Source organism: Globicephala melas, chromosome 11 (assembly GCF_963455315.2).
Source record: "Globicephala melas chromosome 11, mGloMel1.2, whole genome shotgun sequence".
In the NCBI taxonomy this organism is placed as follows: Eukaryota; Metazoa; Chordata; class Mammalia; order Artiodactyla; family Delphinidae; genus Globicephala; species Globicephala melas.
The window spans coordinates 2,562,785-2,582,559 of record NC_083324.2 but is presented as its reverse complement, the minus strand read 5'-3'; the positions used below and the strand labels follow the sequence as shown (position 1 = coordinate 2,582,559).

General features: G+C 57.7%; 1 protein-coding gene across 6 annotated transcripts in view; it reads left to right on the top strand.

Annotated features, from left to right (window-relative positions):
• IQSEC1 (IQ motif and Sec7 domain ArfGEF 1) overlaps positions 1–19,775 on the top strand; it is a 330,236-nt gene that overhangs the window by 157,337 nt on the left and 153,124 nt on the right. The window contains exon 1 of one of the 6 annotated variants that reach the window (XM_060307271.1): positions 13,904–14,214. The exons of the other annotated variants lie outside the window; for them this stretch is intronic. Within the exon in view, the coding sequence (XP_060163254.1) occupies positions 14,192–14,214 (23 nt within the window). The 5' untranslated portion in view covers positions 13,904–14,191. Of the gene's footprint in view, positions 1–13,903; positions 14,215–19,775 lie in introns of those variants that run through there. 6 annotated transcript variants of the gene reach the window in all.

Genomic DNA, 19,775 nt, shown 5'->3' with positions numbered 1-19,775 from the left:
AACAGAGGGGCGAACGGCTGAGTCAGAGGCCAGCAGGGGCGAGGCTGCAGCACAGGGGACCCTGGAGCATCATGGGCTCGTCCCACACCGCCCTTCCAGGACCTTCCAGCCCCAGCCCCTGCTTCTGCAAATGAGGGTATTCTCAGGGAGGCCAAGAGCAGAGGGAAGGGGATGGGGGAGAGGAGGAAAGTGAGCAGGCTTGGTGGCAGAGGGGCAGGACCAATCACCCAAGTAAGGAGCCCAGCAACTTAATCCATCACGTAAACAGATTCATTAATTTATCAAATACTCTTTGAGAACCTGCTATGTGCCAGGTACAGTCCTAAGCCTTGAGGCTACATCAGTGAATAAAACAGACAGAACCCTTTGTCCTCATGGAGTCTAACACTTTAATGAAGAAAACAGTCAACAGACAAGGTGCTTTCAGAGAGTGATAAGTGCTCTGAGGATGGAGGGGGGAGGGGACAGAGGTGGGCAAGGGAGGCCTCTCTGAGAAGAGACCTGAGTGATGGGAAGGGCAGGCTGGTGAAAACGCAGGGGAATGTGTTATTTATACACATTTGCTTATTTTTTAACAGCCGGAGATGTAATTCATATAGCATAGAGTTCACCCATTTGAAGTGTACAGTTCCATGGGTTTTAGTATATTCAGATTTGTGTGACCATCACCACCCTCCGTTTTAGAACATCTTTGTCATCCCCAAACAAACCCCGTATCCACTAGCATTACCCCGTCCCCGCTCTCCCCCAGCCCCCGGCAGCCATTCGTCTACTTTCTTCTCTGTGGTTCCAGCTCTGCTAGATGTTTCTGGTAGATGGAATCTTACAATCCTGGTCTTTTGTGCTGGGCTCCTTTCACTTAGCACCGTGTTTTTAAGGCCCATTCGTGTTGTAGCATCTATCAGTACTTCGCTCCTGTTATAGCCAAATCATATCCCGTTGTGTGTATGTAAGACATTTTATTTATCCGTCATCAGTGGGACATATGGGCTGTTTCCACTTTTTGCTGTTGTGAATAATGCTGCTGTGAGGATTTCTGTACAGGTTTTTGTGTGAATGTATGTGTCCGGGGCTCGTGGGCATGTGTCTAGGAGGGGAACTGCTGGGTCATGTGGTAACTCCACGTTTCATATTTGGAGGAATGGACACACTGTTTTCCAAAGTGGCTGCAGCATTTTCCATCCCCACCAGCAGTTTGTGAGCAGCGTGTTTCTGCACATCCTCACCAGCACTTGTTATTGTCCGTTTTTGATCCTAGTGCGCGTGAAGTAGTTTCTCGCTGTGGTTTGGGTTTGCATTTCCCTAGCAGCAAGCGATACTGAGCATCTTTTCATGTGCTTATCGGCCATTTGTATATCTTCTTTGGAGAAATGTCTATTCAGTTTCTCTGCCCCATATTTGCTTGTTTTTGAAAACAAAAACCAATGCCTACACAAGAAGACTGCCAAAGAAATTAATGGAAGTGTCTGCCTTTGTGGATGGGAGCTGCAGAACCGCGAAGGTGGGGCTAGAGCTGGGGACCAGCCTTCACTATACACCTTTTACATTTTCGCTTTTGAATCCTGCAAATGTATTATAAAAGTATGTTTTTTTAAGTAAAAGTGAAAAATAATAACTGCATCAAGCCATCCAAGTTCGTCCTCGGCAACCCCTGGACGCAAATATCTGAAGCTCGTGTAAGGAAACCCGTTTGGGGTCTGGCTGGGGCTGAGCAGGCCGTGGTCCCCCTCCCCAACCACGGTCCTCACGGGGTCCCTCACCTAGCCAGAGTGGGCTTCCTACTTTCCCTCCTATGGCGGGATGGCCGCCCTGGCATCCCCCCTCAGCTGTGTCTTATATAAAAACCCCTCTGGGGGAGGCAGCAGGATCGGAGGCCAGCTGTGGGAGGTGAAGCTCAGTGCGGTCCCCGTGTGCTGTCCCCGTGGCCGTGGTTCTTGGTGAAGGCAGCCGTGGGGACCGTGGATGCCCAGGCTCAGCTCAGCCCTTTCTCACAAGAGTGTCCCTGGCCGAGCACTGGAGGGTGTGGGCCTCCTGGCCCAGGGGTCCAAATCGGAGATCTCTCCCCAGCCCACGTCAGGCACAGGGAGGCAGGTCCGTCTGCATGTCCCCCTCATTAAAATATTGAAATATGGTTCATGTCAGAAGTTGCAGACTGTGCCTGAGCCCCCAGACTGGCCCCTATTGGAGCTCTGCTGTCCTGTCCCTCCCCCGGTCCCCCTCAGACACCCCCAGGACCTACAATGAAGGAGTTAATGCTCAGTGTATCAGAGGTGTTTCTGAGTATATACTCAAATATTCTGAATATGCCCCCGGGCAAAAAGCACAACACATGCAAAGGCCCTGGGGCAGGAGAGGGCCTGGCAGACTGGAGGAAAGAAAAGGCCACTGTGCCAGGAGAAGAGCCAGGGAGGGGGAGGGGGCAGGGGGAGAGGATCACGAAGGGCCTGGTGGGTCACTACAAGGACTTTGGCTTTTGTTCTGAGCGAGGTGGGAGCCCCAGAGGGTGCTGAACCGGGACATGGTTTCACTTAATTTTAGCCAGAGGAGTGGTCCGGCTGCTATCTGGAGATAGTCCGTGGGAATCGGGGGAGCAGGGGGGCTTCCACTGTCATCCAGGGGAGAGAGGGTGGCCGGGACCAGAGTGGGGTGTGGAGCCAGGTAGAGGTCAGAGCAGGCCCTTGGGGTGCGAGAGCGGAGAGGCAATTGGGAGGGTTAGGTGGTCGTTTGTCGAGAGAACAGGGCTGCAGAGGAGTGGCCATCAGGGCAGGCAGGGCGGCCACTAGGCCTGGCGAGCTGGCCTTCTCCTGGATGTCCGTCTGAACAAAAACAACTCGGAGGCAGCAGGACCTCCAGTCGGGAGTTGGCACCGAGGTGGAGGTTAAAAGCGTAACCATGGGCGTCATCAGCGAATGGGTGGTTTACAAAGCCGGGGGGCTAGATGGGCCCACCAGGGTGTGAGCACAGACGGAGGACGCCAGCGATGAGGAGACAGGAGGAGCCAGGAGCCAAGGCCAGGAAGGGGCTGTGGGGCCCGAGCAGAACCGAAAGGACATCATCACCCAGTTCACGGCTGTATCCCTGCACCAGGCAGGCGCCAGTGCACAGTAGGTGCTCACTCAACAGTGTAGAATGAACGAACGCAGGGAGGGCCGGCTCCTCTGGACCCTTCAGTTCCCCTGCTGGCAGACCGCAGCCATTGGTTCCTTTACCACCTACTGAGTGAGACCTACTGTGCGCCGGGCACTGGTTTAAGCCCCATGGGCTCAGCAGTTTAGCAGCCAGACAAGGGAGCTGACGACCCACTGGGAGAGACAATGACCACAGAAACCCATCGGTGTGCTGTGAAGCTTCAGAGGCGTGCTCCCACGAGATATGTGTGAGGCAGGCGGCCCTGGATTTCCATTTAGGGTAGTGAAAGAGTTTCCCTTTAAAATGCATTCAAGGGCTTCCCTGGTGGCGCAGTGGTTGAGAGTCCGCCTGCCGATGCAGGGGACACGGGTTCGAGCCCTGGTCTGGGAAGATCCCACATGCCGCGGAGCAACTAGGCCCGTGAGCCACAGCTACTGAGCCTGCGCGTCTGGAGCCTGTGCTCCGCAACAAGAGAGGCTGCGATAGTGAGAGGCCCGCACACCGCCATGAAGAGTGGTCCCTGCTCGCCACAACTAGAGAAAGCCCTCGCACAGAAACGAAGACCCAACACAGCCAAAAATAAATAAATAAATGAGTTTAAAATGCATTCAAGTGAATAAAAAGTCCGTTTAAAGAAAACTGTTACTTGGATACTGGTGCAGAGGTCCTGGCATGTTGATGGTCATTGCGGCGATGGAGGTTTGGGCTCTTTGTCTCCTTCCCTGTGAGGCAGGTGTTATCGTCCCATTTTACAGATGAGGAGATTGAGGCCGAGGGAGGTGAAGGGCTTGCCTCCAGGCCTCCTGCCCGCCCTCTGGGACTCTTCCCGCACCAAGAGCGTCTTCTCCCGTGAGCAGCAAATTTGGGAGCTCCCCGAAACAGCTGGGGAACTTTCCAGATGCAAATATTCCATCTGGTCCATTAACTAAAATCACGGGAAATAAACCATAATCACAAGACCTGTTATTAGCGTGGAGGCACGCATAATTACCCAGCGCAGATTCACTGTCAGAAGGATCTTCGTTGGGGTGGGGGGTTTACCAAACCCTCGAAGGGTGAGGAGTGTGGAAATAATGGGAAGCTACAGGGTGTACCTGTGTTCCCGCTGATGCAGCTGGGGGCGAGCCAGGGGGCATGGCTTGAGGGCATTCATTAATCCTTTCTGTCCGTGGACATTTATTAGACACCTACTGTGTGCAGGCCCCATCAGTGCACTGAGGGATGCTGTGGTGACCAGACAGGTGGTGACCCTGCCCCTGTGGACCTGACATTCTCTTGAGGGAGGACAGATGTTGGAAAAAAAAAAAATTAAACAGGATCATTTTAAATGCTCTGGATGAAATGAAATGGGCATCTGGGGGGCCATTTCAGCAAGGGTGCTCAGGAAAGGCTTCCCAGGCAGGTGAGCTCTGAGCTGAGACTGGAATAGAGCAAGATGTGCAGAGACTGGGAGAAGTGCGTTCTGATGGAGGGAGCACATGTGCAAAGGCCCTGAGGCAGGAACAAGGCAGGGAGCAGAGTGGGGGAAGGGATGAGTGTCAGCAGGTGAGCGGAGTGGCGGAGGTGTGGGAATCTGGGGAGGCCTGGACCTGACTGGTGTTTGTGCAGGATGCCACGTCACAGTGTGGGGAATGGGAGGTAGCCCTGGTCAGGACGGAGAAGGACCCTGGCCCCTCCCAGGAAAAAGACAGGCACTGGTTCCCAGCCCTGGGGGTAGCTCTGTGCACCCAGCTTCCTCCAGGCCACTCCCCAGGGCTGAACCAGCTTGGAGACAGATAGGCCTCTCAGCTCTGATGATGAGCTGTGTGCCCGGCAACCTTCCTTGTGTCCATTCTCTGGGAGGACCCTGCTTTTCCCATTTCCCAGGGTATGAACTGAGACTCAGAGACAGGTAGTCACTTGCCGGGGGTCACACAGCAGGTGAGTGGTGGGTTGGGACCTGAGCTGATAGGTTTGATGGCAGAGTCCATGCCTGCTGGGCCCCCAGCTGACTCCACCCCAGTCTGCCTGGGAGCAGCCTTCATCCGACCAGGTGGGGCTGCATCTCTCCAGGTCCACAGCCAGACCAGGCTCCCACTGGCCTGGAGAGGAGCCTCCTTCCAAGTACCCCCTCCCTGGGTAAAGATGAACATGTGACCAAACTGGGCCCATGGCTGCCTGGAAGTGGGGGAGAGGAGACCACAGGGCCCAGGTGCCATTGGGTCAGCCCTGCCCCCTGCAGCCCAGCGGAGCCTGGCCTGGGCTGCAGCCCACGTGCCCCTCAAGCCGGGACGATCTTGGACAGTCTCACAGGTAGGGCGAGAGGTGGTCCAGCCTCGTCCCCCATCCGCAAAATGGGGAAACGACACCTGAGTCAGAAGGTGGCAAGGGGATCCACTTGGGTAACGCCCACAACACAACTTGAAAACTATAAAAGGGGCTCTGAGGACAGGGCTGTCCTCAACCCCGGGGCACTCAGTCCAGTAAGGACGCCTCGGGGCTGTGGCCTGGTGCCCAGCCAGCTGCACCCGGGGTTCCAGGGCCGCCTTCTCAGTGCCCTGACCTTCCTACCCCTTCAGATGCTGCCACCTTTGGGGAATACAGGTCACGGGCGCCCCCGCTTCCAGGCGCTGCTGGCGCCCAACCCGGGGTGTTCCCAGCAGCCTCTGCCAGTGGCCAGGTGGGACCGGTCCTCAGACAGGACGCCCAGGGGAGCAGGGAGCCAGGGATGGGCCCCAAGGCAGGCGGCGTGGAGCCAGGGTTCAAACCCACATCCGACCCCAGACCTGCACGCTGTGCCCCGCAGGACCTGTCCCCTTATCCTTATATGATAGATCAGTGGTGTTTCAGTCACTTTTAGATGACTGGGGAATTTTTTGTAATAATATATTTTTCGCATATTATAGTTAAGTATGTTGCAGAACATTTGAAAAATAAATGAAAATGGAAAGGGAACTAAAGTCAATCAGTGACCCCCACTCGAGGGCCAGCTGTCGTTGTGGTGTTTTTCTGGTTGTGTCTTGGTCGCATTCTTAGGTTTGTACCGAATACACACTTTGAGAACCTACATTTTTTTTTTTTTTTAACTAACAATCGTTAACGTCATTGTTTGTCAACATCCCTTTTGAAGGCTGGCTGATGCCCCATGCCAGGCAGGAATCATGTGTTCTTGTTTTTGTTTTTTTTGTGGTACTTGGGCCTCTCACCGTTGTGGCCTCTTCCGTTGTGGCCTCTCCCGTTGTGGCCTCTCCCGTTGTGGAGCACAGGCTCCGGACGCGCAGGCTCAGCGGCCATGGCTCATGGGCCCAGCCGCTCTGCGGCATGTGGGATCCTCCCGGACTGGGGCACGAACCTGCGTCCCCTGCATCGGCAGGCGGACTCCCAACCACTGCGCCGCCAGGGAAGCCCCAGGAATCATGTGTTTTTAGCAGCTTCAGTATTGGGCGTTCACCTTTCTGTTTGTTTGGGGTTTTAGTTTGTTTATTGTAAATAGTGCCGTGATGAGCAGAAAGCTTAGAGCTTACTTCGGATTCTTTTTTGCTAAGAAATGTCGTTCCTGTGTCATGTCAGGCCCTGGGGGACACGGGGACATGGCCTGCATCTCTGTGACAGGACAGGGTGGTTGATGGACACCCAGGGAGGACGGGCAGGGCGGGGGCTGGGCAGTGAGCTGCGGGAGAGGCTGCAGCTGAGGGCCCGGGGCTCACCGGGTCTCTCCACCTCCTTTGCTGGCCTTTGTTTCTCCCCTTAAATGTCTGTATCCCCAGGGCTCTGCCGACCTCCCCTCCTGACCCGTCACACTTTCCCGCCCCTCTCCCCCAGAGCTGAGCCTCCAGCCAGACCCTTAGAGCCTCCTGGACGCTCCCCCTGACCCCCAGGCACCGCATCCCAACACATCCAAAGAGGAGGGTCATCTCTCTTCCACCGGGCACCTCTTCCCGTGTCTCAGTGTAGGTACATGGTGCCACCCGCCACCCAGTGCCCAAACCAGGAACCTGGGTGTCGCCCTTGTCCGCATACCTCACCCACACTTCTCCCCAAGACACCCCTTCTCTCCATCCCACCCCACGCTGTGTGCAGACCTCCCCCTCCTCCTCCCTGCAGAGGGACCGTCCTCCAGCCTCTAATCGCCCCTCCACCCATCCCCCATGAAGGAGCTGTTTAATCACAGGTTTAATCACATGCCCCTCCTCTGCTCCCCTTTCCCCTCAGCCAAAGCCCAAGGCCCTCAAAGGCTGAGGCTCATCACTCTCTGCCTCTCACCTCCACGCCTTTGCACATGCTCTTCCATCTACAAGTAACGCCTTTCCATGCACTGTCTGCCTGATGAGTTTCTACTTACCCTTCGAGGCTCAGCGCCCACACCCTGCCCTTCAGGCAACTTCCACTTTTCCTCCCCATTTCCTTTTCCCCAAGAACTTACCCCTCCTTCCCTCATACTTACATTCTGTGTAACTTCTATGGAAACAGTCACTCAATATTGCAATATTCACTCAGAATTATAACTGTTAAAAGGCACAGGTATTGGGACTTTGGGTTGTAAATGACAGAGGGCCCACTTCAGACTGGCCCAAGTGAAATGGGATTATCAGCTCACATGACCTCAAAGCTTCAGGCGTGGCTGGACCCAGAGGCTCCAGTGATGACCCCAGGGCTGTCCCTCTTCCGCTCTCAGTCCGGCTCCTTGTCAGGGGCCTGTGTGAAGCACCAGCTTGTATGTCTCAGGTCTGAGCTCAAGCTTAAGTCCAGAGGTTCTCTCTCCCAATGACACCAGTGAAGCCGGGCTTCCTCTCAGGGTCCAGCTCGAGTCCGTGGCCGATCCTGAGCCGGGAGAAGAGTCAGCCCCACCCACACCCCAGGCGCCGAGGGGATGCAGGGGTGAACGCAGGACGGGCGGCTCGGGGCAGGGAGACAGGTGGCGGGCCACCACAGCCCCAGGATGTGCCCATTCCTTTCCTCCAGGCGGGAGACGTGGCTCTTTCTCACCTTGGACCCCCACTGCCTGGACGGGGCCAGCATCAGTCAGCGTTTCAGTCCGCGTTTTATGGATGAAGCGGCAAGTGGGTAGGGAATTAGTGCCGCTTTGTGATCAGGGAACCGTCCTGGCCCCCGGGCCGGGGGCGGGGCCGCGATGCTGCACTCCTGGCCGTCAAGGGGCACACACAGCCCTGCTCGGCTTGTAGATTCCCAGGAGGACCTGGGAGGAGACCAGCCCTGCAGACCAGCCCCTAGAGATGCTGTCAGGTGGCATGGGGGGTGCTGCCCCCTTCATACGGATCTCAGAGACCTCAGCCCTGTCCCAGGGAGCAGTGCAAATCACCAAAGACAGACAGACAGACACACCCTCACACACACAGACACACACACAGAAGGGCAGGTGAGCCTTCTGGAAAGGAAGGGAGCAGTTACCAGCCCAACAGTGGCCACAAGCAGGTCCCCGGTCTGCCCTGACCCAGCCCGTGAGCAGGGCCGACCCCGCCACCTGCCCTGTGCCCACCTGCCCGCCTCCCTGGCATCAGCATGGGGCTTCCCAGGCTGGGGCGCCCAGACACCCCGGGGCCAAGGGAGGGTCTCAGGTGGGCAGCTTTTCTTTCATAACCATATTTATTTGAATATTTCTCGGTGGTCTAACCAGCCTGTCAGGTCCACGACTTGTAATAGTGAGTGGAAGTTTTGCTTTTAAATGAAAATTATTTTAGACTTAGAGGAAACTATTAATCAAATAATACAAGCAGGGTGAGAGATGGGAGCCGCTGTGGGGTCTGTACAAGCCGCCGGGGCTGCGGGGCCCGCCGCCTGCTCTCACTTGCGCCCGGCGGCAGGCGAGGGGGCTGTGCGGAGGCCTTAGCCTGGGTCTCCCGACTCCAGGCCCAGCCAGGCTTGAGAGCAGCAGCGCCCAGCCTAGCTGAGGCTTTCGGAAGAGGCTGAGCTTGGGTCACCTGCCCCAAGTCCCACAGCTAGCGGCAGAGGTGGCTTCTGGTCTTGACCGCCGGGCTGCACTGCCTGCCGAGGTGCAGCCGCTTGAGGGGGGTGGAGAGGGGGTACCGCACGTGTCGGGAGAGGGAGGGGCCCACCGCCCCGCACACGCTTGGACCCTTCGCCTCTGGCTCGGCGTCTGGGGCTGGTCCTGTCCTGCCGCCCACGCGGGCCTTGGGCCGGCCAGCGCTGCCCCACCTGCACCTTCCCACCCACCCTGCATCCCGCGGAAACTGCCTCCCAGGCTCCTGAGTGGAGGCTCCCGGGACCCTCTGCCCCCGCTTGCTCTCGCCCTCTGGGTGATCAGGAGGCCAAGTCGAGTCCCAGTCCCGCAGAAGCCGACACACCCTGCAGCGCTGGTCTCCATGCCTCCTCCCTCCCTCCAGCACATCCCAAGTGCCGCCAGCATCTGCGGGGCCCCGGCTCCCTCGCTTCTCCCGGGCGGGCTCCTGGGACCGGGCGTCCTCGGCAAGCCTGGCCCGGCAGCGGGAGCACAGAGACCGATGCCAGCCAGGTGGTTTCTAGCTCACCGTCAGCCGGGGCTCCAGAATGACTCCAAGAACCAGCAGCCATTGCGTTTCAGCCACGTGTCAGGGACCCCTCCTCCCCCAGGACAGGGGACAGGACACGGGTAGTAACCGGTGCACAGCACACGGGGTGTGCCCAGCCCCCAGAAGCCCGCCCACGTTTCAGAGATCATTGCTGTGGCCGCTTGCTCCCTTCCTCAGCTCCCTGAACGTGGTGGGGCGGGGGCGGGGATGCCAGGGCTGTTCACAGCCTGTGGGACCCTCCCCAGCTGCAAGAGCCGAGTCCATGCCTGTGCTTTGGCAACTGCACAGGAGAGCCTGTGGATTAGGGATTCCAGGATTCAGTGTCCTGAGTGTATGTTGAGGGCGAAAGAGCTTCATGGAAAATGACACGTGGCGTGATTCCGTTTATGTAAAGTCTAGAAGCATGCATGAGTGTTCCTGCCGTTTGCGGGTACCTAGCTCCGTAGGAAAACTGCACGGAGAGATTTGCTACAGGAGTGAGTTCACTGTGGGGTGTGAGGAGGGGGGCTGGTGTGGGGATGGAGCAGAGGTGGCCATGGCTGCCATCAGACCCACTGGGTTCCAACTCTCATAGTGGGTGGGGCATACCCAGAGCTCACTGTCTGCATCTTTATGCCTTCTGGTGTATTTACTTTTTAATTTCGTAACTTAATATGATACCACTTTTTAAGGTCTGCATAGTACTTGATACTTCCTACAGGCACGTGTATGTAGCTAAATGCATAGGAAACATTCTGGGGCGTACATCCTGACAGATGACAGTGGGTACCTCTGCAGAGGTGGGCTACAGCAGTGAGAATTGGGGGAGTGGTCAAGGGGACCTTGTTTTGTTTAAGGAGAAGAGATTTTCATGTTATTTATGAATTTAAGATTGATCCTTTAAACCGTAAAGCTTAAGCAAGAATGAAAAAAAATTCCAGGCCTTGAAGGATTTGTGATTCTGAGATTTGAAGAGTCAGAATGTAGATGGGAGGATGCTGGGACCCCTCCCCACCCCCTCCCCCGCCAGCAGTAGCCTGGAAGGTCCCGTGACCTGGGGATCTGCTCCAGCCCTCTGTGTCCTTCCTCCATCACACGCTGTTGTGCTCCAGCCCTCTGTGTCCTTCCTCCATCACACGCTGTCATTCTCCTTTCACGGTGGGGACAGATGGGGGCAGTGGCCCCAGGTTGCAGGAGCAGTATGCTCTCTGTGTGATTGTGACTGTCCGCCTGCAGGGTGGAATTTTCCAGTGGAGGCGGGAAGCCCTGAGTGTGAAACGTTTCCCTACCACCTTTGGCCTCTGCTTTCTCCTCCCAGTCTGGGTTCCTTCCAGGGGTCCACAGTGACCAGGTGGGGGGCAGGGGGTGAATGCCGGCATTTCCGGAGTGACCCAGAGAGTGGGTGACTGCTGGGGTGAGGACCTGTCCCAGCGCCAGTTCCGATGTGCCCCAGTCCCGGGCCTGCAGGAGGGCGTGGGTGGGTGAGCCTGCCTTTGGAGAGGCCGGCTGACCTGTGCTCCCCACCTCAGGCATCTGGTTACGGTTGGGAGAGCCCCACCAACCGCTCAGTACAAAGTCCTGCAGCGCCACTTCCTCATTGTGTGCCCTTGGACCCGCTCATGACCTCAGCCTTCACATCTGGAAAGTGTGCTGACAAACCCACCCTCCGATGGTGATGGTGCAGGCGTGGTGTGATGCAGGCAAAGCCCCCACACACACACACACGCCTGCACATGTGGGCACGCCTCCTTGCTGAGTGACCTTTGTCACTTTCCGAAAGGACAAGCCTGTGGGTCTCTAATCTCAGCTCGACAATTTTTGGAGACTCCCTTGCACCTGACCGTGTGCTAGAAACCCACCTTCAGAAATCTAGCACCTGCCCACGTGCCTTGTAAACACCTACAGTCTTGGCATTTGCGTCTGAACTCCGGGGTCTTCTCCATTTGCCTTATTTCGAAATAACAGACTAACATGTAAGAAACACACATGTAACTTTGTGAGGAGGAAGTGTCAAAAAGCAGTGGGCGTGCAGGTGATATCATGACCCCCAGGGAGGCTCCAGGGTTCTGAAAGTGGAGACCCAGGAAAGGGACACTGGAGCCGGCCCTGCCATCAGGTCCACCTACCGCACTCCTTTGAGCCTCAGTTTCCTCCTCTGGAAAATGGATGTGATAAAATAATCCCCACTCTGAGGAGGTCCTGAGGAGAGATGCTAGGGCCCAGGCCTGGAAGCCACAGAGATGGGGGTTTGAGTCCTGGCTCTGCCATGCAGGGAGGTGAGCCCCCTCTGAGTGGGGAGCCTCTGAGGAGTCACTAAACATCGGAGCTGAAACAAAACCAGCCTCGTGATCATAGTTGTTGTGATTTTTGCGTTGTTCTTAAAATCTTGTGCAGCTGCAGTGGGGGGAGAGGTGGGTGGGCTCTGCCACAAGTTCAGCCCACTTACGTGACAGCCTTCTTCTCGGGGAGTGAAGTACCTGCTGGAGGAAGATGGGTCCTTGACAGGTGTCATTCAGGAAGCCTCCTGCAGCTCTGATGCCCTTCACCTCCGTCGCCCAGCCCTCATCTCTACTGCTGCTCCGTGTGAGGGTGTACAGCCAGAACTGGCTACCAGTCCCACCCCTGCCACTCTGTGCTGTGCAACTTCAGGCAAGTCACTTGCCTTCTCTGAGTTCTCTTTCCACCACTGTAAAGGAAAGACTAAAACAAAACTAGATGATGCAGCAACCCTCCTTCACCTAAATTCAGCGGGTCTGAAAGCCCAGAGAAAATGGGAAGGAGAGAATGGCCTTCTGAGTTGCCACCAAGGGGCCGGGGCGTTCCTACCCATTTGCTCATGTAGTTGTCCCAGCGAGGAAGTTTTGCAAGAGCTTAAGTGCCGAGACTTTGGAGCCAGACTGCCCTGGTGTGCCGCCCACCAGCTGTGTGACCCTGGGTCAGTTGCTGAACCTCTGGCTTTAGTTTCCTCTTCTGTAAAATCTTATATCCCACTGAGGTTGTTATTAGGATTATAATGTGCTTAAAAATTATATATAGATATATAGATATATATATATGTATATATGAAATAGATTTGGAGTTCCTGGTTTACATGTGAGGAAACAGACTCTGATCAGTTTAAAGTGAATCTGGGAGGGGAGGATGGATGGTGACCTTCTCATCATCACCTCCCGGGGACTCACTCACTCCAGCCACACTGGCGTCCTCAAACGTACTCAAACACACTAAGCTCATTTCTGCCTCAGGACCTTGACACTAGATCTTCCCTCTGCCTGGAATGTTCCCCCGCTAGATCTTCCATCATACATGTCTCAGCCCACGTGTGCCCTCCCTGACCCCCCCCACCTCTGATGTGAGGGAGGGGGCTTCCCTCCCTCCCCTCCCCCTCCCTCCCGCCTTCTGCTTTATTTTTATCCTGATCCTTATTACTATGCAAAATTATATCTTTGATCTTTGACTACATGTTGACTTCCTGTTTCCCCCGTAGAATGTAAACGGGGCATTCTAATGAATGAATGAGGGCGGATAACTTTGCCTTATTCACCACTGGGTTGCCACCAGTCCCACAGCAGTGCCTTTGGAATGAGTGAGTGGGTAAATGAATGAGCGGGCACCACAGCTAGACCAGAGATTTCGCTAGCCCCAGGACATGGCCGGCACGAATGATAGCAGCTCCGCATCTGTGCGGCTGATGTGTGTGGTAAGCCCTCCTGGAACCCCGTGACACAGCTGCTGTGATCCCAGTTTACAGTATCATAGATCAAGGCTCCCAGAAGAGAGGCGGCTTGCCCAAGATCTCAGGGCCTTTGAGAGGCAGAGCCAGTCTGGGAATCTGTCGGCCTGACTCCAAGACGCCAACCCCGTGCACTCCGTGCCTCGCACGTCTCCGTCGCAAAGGCAGAGAAGCCACCCTGGGAAGCAGCGTCATCGTAGGCTCCGGGGCAGCGCATGCATTTTGGGAACAGATTTCCAGGTTCCGAGTGCCGGCCGTGGCGCGGGCGCTCTCCGCCTGGTGGGTGACTTTGCAGCGAGGGCGCCACTGGGCGGCCGCGCCTGATGCTGCGGTTGCCATGGCGACGAGCGCCTCGGCGATTGGTCCAGCGCGGCCGCACTACGTAGCTCCTGGGGCGCGGGGGAGTCTCTGCGCCGGTCCCTCCTCCGGATGCTGCGAGAGCAAAGCGGGTGCGGACACTCCCCCAGCCCTCCCCTCCCCGCGGCGCCCCGCCACCCCGGATGTGCGGGAGGGAAAAAGCCCGAGGTGGTCTCAGGTAGCAGCGAGGCCCACGCCCCCCCCCCCCCCCCCGCGCCCAACCTGGAGACCATGGTGACTCGACGTCTTCGCAGGCTGCCAGGCTCGGCGTGAGCCCTGCGTTACCTGGGCCCCCCGTAGCCCGCTGCTGCCACCCCCTGCTCCTGGCCCAGCCTCCGTGGAGCAGCCTGCCACCCCCGGGAATGTGACTCGCCCTCGATTTAATTTCATTCCCTTCCACTTCTCGCCTGAGCATCGCGCTCCTCCAACCACGTTGAGCCTTCACCACTGGAGAGGGAGAGAGAAGGGAAAACTGCCCCCAAACAGGATGGCGTGCAGAAGACGCTATTTGTGAGTATAGGTGGCAGGTTTATGCCTGGGACTCGAGGCCAGAGGAGCCGCAGCCCAGCCTGGAGCTGGAGCGGGGGCTCTGTGCGGGGAGGGGTGGGTTGCCGTGCAGGTGGCTTGCAGAGGGAGGTGGCCTCCAGGCAGAGATGCCAGCATTTGTTCCCTGCAGTGGAGGTGTTTGAGTGGTGACGATGAGGAAAGGCTGTTAGTCAGCAGGACTCTGTTGGGCTGTAAAATTCCCTGTCTCTGAGGGTACGTAGCACCCCAAATCTACGTACAGGGTCCCCCGACCTGCTGCTACCATTGTGGCGTTTGGTACAGCCCACCTGTGTCCATTTGGAAAATGCTTCTCGTGCCCGGCTCTTCAGTCACCGCTGATGGAAGGTTGGCAGGAAGGTCAGGGTGGGCACAGGGTGCTGTGCCCTCCAGGGACAGGTTAAGGTCCAGCCTGCCCTTGTGAGCAGGGAGCAACAGTGTCCCTCTGTGCCACCCAGGTGTTCTGTGGGCCAGAAGCAAACACCTGTCTGCTGGGCCCCAGGCCAGCGGCAGAGGCTGTGAAAGTCTGCACGGGGCAGTGACATCACAGGTCCGGGTATTTATGGAAAGCCAAGCCTGGGCCTCGTTAAGCCAGGCTTCCTGGGGCGTCACATTAGAATGCCAGCTTCCCTCGCAGCTCTCCGGGGCTCTGCGATGTTCTGTTCTGGGGTGCGCAGCCTTTGGTCTCTGGCCTCACAGGACCCCTCCTCTGGGACCGGAAGCCGTAGGGGTTGAGACACAGACCCACGTCTCCTCCTGCCCTAGGTACCTTGCGCAGGCCAGGCCTCTTGGGGCTGTTCAGTGACCTCAGACCTTGTAAGATCAGAGGGCAGAGCTGGACCCTCAGGCTGGGTTCAGTCCCCCGGACTAGAGAGGTGAGGCCTGGAACATTATGTAGGGGGACGTCTGGGGGGCACTCCAAGGCCTTGAACCCCCCTATACCATGACAAGGGCCCCTGGACCCCCTAGTGAAGCCGCACCCACTCCCCTCCATCAGGGGACAGACAGCTCTCTCGCTAACGGAGCGTGAAGGAAAGGAAACATTGCTCCTGCCACTGTGTCAGCCGGCCGGGCGGGAGCCCCTGGGGTCATGAGGGTGGCCTGGGTCTGTGGTTGGCTATGATGTTTATTTGCTTTTTAAGTGGAAAAGCCCACGGGTTGGTTTGTTGATGTGAGCAGAACACGCCAGAGTTCTCCCTCCCTGTGACAGGGCCCCGGCTTTTCTGGGAAACAAATAGTAAATCCTTTCCCGGCACGGAACTTCTGCTCTTGCTGGGAATAGGTCCGAGGCAGCCATCTTTTTTCTGCCACACCTTTGCCTGGGCCCAGGAGCCCGATGTCAGAGATTCTCAACTCTCAGGGACTGTTAAACCCCGGGGGAGAGGGGGTGTCATCAGGGTGAAATGTGACGTCGGATGTTGCCTGCACTAGGCCCAGCGCCTGGTCTCGGTGGAATCCGCACAGCAGCCTTGGCTGGGCGGACACTAAGATTCCCATTCTAGAGATGGGGAAACTGAGGCTCAGCAAAGCTCCCCAGGAAACTTGGAGTGTCCTGGCCTGAGGGTGGGGGTCTCAGCCCAGGCTCTGTGCTAGAAGCACTGGAGAATTTTTTAAAGCTCCCGTGCCTCAGTCCCATACCCAGAGATTCCAGTCTATGCGTCCGGGGAGGGCCCAAGCCTCAGGGTCGTTTTAGTTCTCCATGGGATTTTGATGCACAGCTGTGGCTGATGTTCACAGATGCAACCATTTCCCTTGGCATCACTGCCCAAACCTATCCGATCGTGATTCTGCTGAGGACACAGCTACCATACTGATTTCAGTACCCCTCCTGGATACCAGTACAGACTCATTCGGTCTGCCGGGAGCCCAGGAACCTGCATTTTTAACACATGGCCCCTGGAAGGACCCACAGACCACGCCTGTCTCACCTGCTCACCTGGGAGAGGGGCTGGGCTGGTGGGAAGGGCAGCGCGTCAGGCACTCTGGGCTCCCTGCCTCCCTCCTGTGGGTCTCTTCATGCTGCCCTGGCTTTCAGGCTCCCACAGTCTGGCAGCACAACACCCAGGCCGTCCCCCCTCGTGCTGCCACCAAACCCACAGGCACCAGAGATTGCAGAGAGACTGGGGAGGGGGTGGCTGAAGAGGAGGGGTCACACTGCTTTATAGAAAGATTTGGGGACCAGAACCAGGGGTATCCCTCACCTGCCGCTCCAACCTTGTTCCCCGGGCTTTCAATGTGGGGAGGGCTGGGGAGTTGAGTGTCTCTAGATGCTTAACTTTCAGGACAGCTGGAGACGCCAGCCCAGGACCACCGTAGCCACCATCAGAGCTGCACCACTGGGCTTCGAGGCTTCTCATGCCACTCGCCTCATTGGTTCTCGCCACTGCCATAAAGTGGGGTGTTAATAATCCCATTTTACAGAGGAGGAAACTGAGGCTCAGAAAGGGGTAGCAACTTGACTGAGGTCTCATGGCTGCTTCCTGCCATGCACTTGGCGGTACATCCCTCCCTCAGTATGCCGCACAGCAGGCCTGGACACACGTGCTCCAGAAGGAGCCCTGCCAGCGACCCGCCCCATCCCTTCCCCGCCTCCCTGTCCTCCAGTCTCTTCCCCTCCACCTCTTGGGCTCCCAAGAGAGCTTTGGAATCTAGACTGCGTAGGCACTGAGAGGAGGCGGGTCCCCACCTGGGAGCTCAGGCGCTGATGGAAGTGGCCGAGTGAACGGGAGAAGGGGTGACAGCGGGAGCGGGAGAAGATTTATTAATGAGATGGGGAAATCGTGAGGCCTCCAAGAGTCAGTTCCTTAATCAAATTTGCTAACAACCGAGGCCATTACTGTACTGACAGCTTAATTAATGGTGTCTTAATTAATGTCAGCCCCCTCCCAACAGTAACTACACCTAACATGGGCACGTCACTTCCTGCTACTGGAATGCAGGGAGTCGGGCTGCAGGGAGTTTGCAGTGAGTGTGTGAGACTCTTGGAGCTGCTGGCGGGGAGGGGGCTGAAGTGAGGCGCTCATTTATAATTCATTCATTCATTTGCTCATTCATTCATTCACTTTGCCTGGCCACCAAATCTAGATGGCAGCTCCCACCCTGACATTCCCCCGCCCCTTCGCTGCCCAGCACTGTCTCCGTCTGGCCTGCCGCCGTGTCCCTACTTGGGGGTTGGTTGGTCCATCTTGGCCACTAGAGTGTCAGCTGCACCAGGGCAGAGAGGTTGACAGTGTGTTAGCTGCTGCATCTCCAGCACCTAGAAAAGCACTGGGCATGTAGTAGTTGCTCAGTAAATCTTCGTTGGTTGAAGGAATGAGGGATCTTGTGCCAGGCATTGCCTTAAGCAAGGGGGTGCAGAGCCCAGTAAGAAATAGTTTCTGCCTCCTGGCAGCCTGCAGGCAATGAACAGACGGTGTCAGTATAGAGTGCCAAGGGCCGGGACAGGACGACGACCCGGAAGTGGGGAGTGTTCCTGCAACCCACAGCAGGCATGGAGGGTGAAGGGAGGTTGCCAGGTGGTCAAGGAGGGGAGGGCGCTCCAGGTATGCAAACCTCAGGCCTCAGGTTGCAAGCATTCTGCAGGCGCTAGCTCATTTGACCTTCACAGAGGCCCTGGGAAGTGGGGCTGTTGTTATCCCCTTTGTACAGACAGTGCGACTGAGTCACCGAATAACTTGCCCCAGTGAGGGGTAGAGCTGGGCTTGCACGCAGACAGGGCAGCCCCAGAGCCCGGCTCTAGTGCCCTGTGATGTACCGCAGGCTTTTACTCAAAGTGGTCGGGTCTGCCTCCAGCCCCGCACCCCTGAGGGTGAGCAAGGAAGTGAGAGGTGAGCCTGGAGGTGTGGGCGGGGCCAGGACAGGAGGCGGAGGGGCTCTCCCTGCAGGCAGGGGCCATGGGCAGCCACGGAGGGCTCTGATCTGAGGTGGCGGCCGCGGTTACATCGCTGGACTGTAGAAGGAAGTTGGGGGTAGGGAGACCGGGCAGGGCTCTCAGCCATCCTTTTCCTGTGCCCACAGCGGGGCACATGTGTCCCCGGAGAGCAACAGCGTCCTTATCCCAGGCCCTCGGCCCTCCGCACCGCCTGGGGCCGTCAGCAGCTGCTGCCCGCAGGTCTGCTCAGGGCCGGCCCGGGAGCCAGGGTGGTCCCCAGGAGGCCCCGGCTCGTGGCCTGCCAGGCAGCTCTGTGGCCCGGGTGAGAGGGACCCATCCCCTCTCCACCGTGAGGCTGACCTTCACACTCAGTTCCGGTCTGGCCTGGCTGGTGCCCAGGGGTGTGGACAGGGACCCCCAGCTCGCCCTGAGGGACACTACCAAGCCGGGACCGGGGTGGGGCTCGTCCTTGCCGCCTGCCCTTGGCAAAGCGCTTTCCTGCAGCATCTCCTGTGGGGTCTGTCCTTCCTCCGCAGACCCTACTCTTCAGCAGCCCCATTCTGTCCGCCCTTGAGGGAAGACGCAGGTACACAGAAGGTGGGCAGACAGCAGGGCCAGAGGGCGGCCAGGCAGAGCCGGGTGACAGACACGGCCCCTGGTGCCTTGTCCCTGATCAGGTTCCTGACCCCTGGCCACGGGGTTCTGCCCCTCCCCCCACGCGTGCTCCCCCGGGAACTAGAACGTGGCCACGGCTTCCGCCCTCGTCCAGGGCGCTGAGGGTGCCTTGTCTGGCAGCGGCAGGGAGCCCAGCACCTGGGGCCTGCGGATGAAGTCGGTTTTTTCTCCACCTGCAGGGACCTAGGAGGCATTGTGGCCAGGTGCTAAGTGCTCACCAGGCTCACCTTGAGGCTGCTGCTTTCCCCAAAGCCGGTGTCTGCTCCGCCCACCCCCCCCCCCCCCCCGCCCACCTGCTCACTGGCTCTTGTTCTCTCTCTCTCCCTCCACTCACCCCTGCCCCTTGGTCTCTGAGGCCCTGGCCCTCCCTGGAGCTCACAGAGCAGGGGAAGGATGCTGTGCTCCAGCTCTGCCCCTGCCTTGCTGTGTGACCCTGGGCCAGCCTCTTGCCCTCTCTGGGCCTGTGACCTCATCTGGAACGAGAGTGGCAGGGTCAGCTTTTGACGGTTCTGTTATGCGGACTCACACAGGAGGTGGAGGGGAGCGGGACCAGGGCCTACCAGAAGCAGAAACTGAGCTTCAGACATTCTGGCTCTTTCCCACACAGCCCGTCCTGTGTATCACTTGTGGTCCCCGGGGACGTCATCATCCACCGACTCATTCACTCACTCACTCCACAGTGGTTGTCAAGCACCCAGTCTGTGTGCTGGGCCAGGCCCTGCCGCCTGCAGCTGACAGTCTCAAGCGGGGACACACCTCAAATAGGGCCCCAGAGGCCCACCCCACGCCCGTCCTGCCTGCCCTTTCGGGAGAGCCCTTGCTGGTCCCTCTGCCGGGAGGGCCCTTTCTCCCCCTCACCTCAGACCTCGAGATGCGATCACGCCTCTCTCTCGACTCCCCAGGCGAATTGTCTCCTCGCCGAGTTCCCCGTCACTGGTCCTCCCCTTTGCCACAGTGCAGGCCCCTCTGTTGTTCCCAGCCA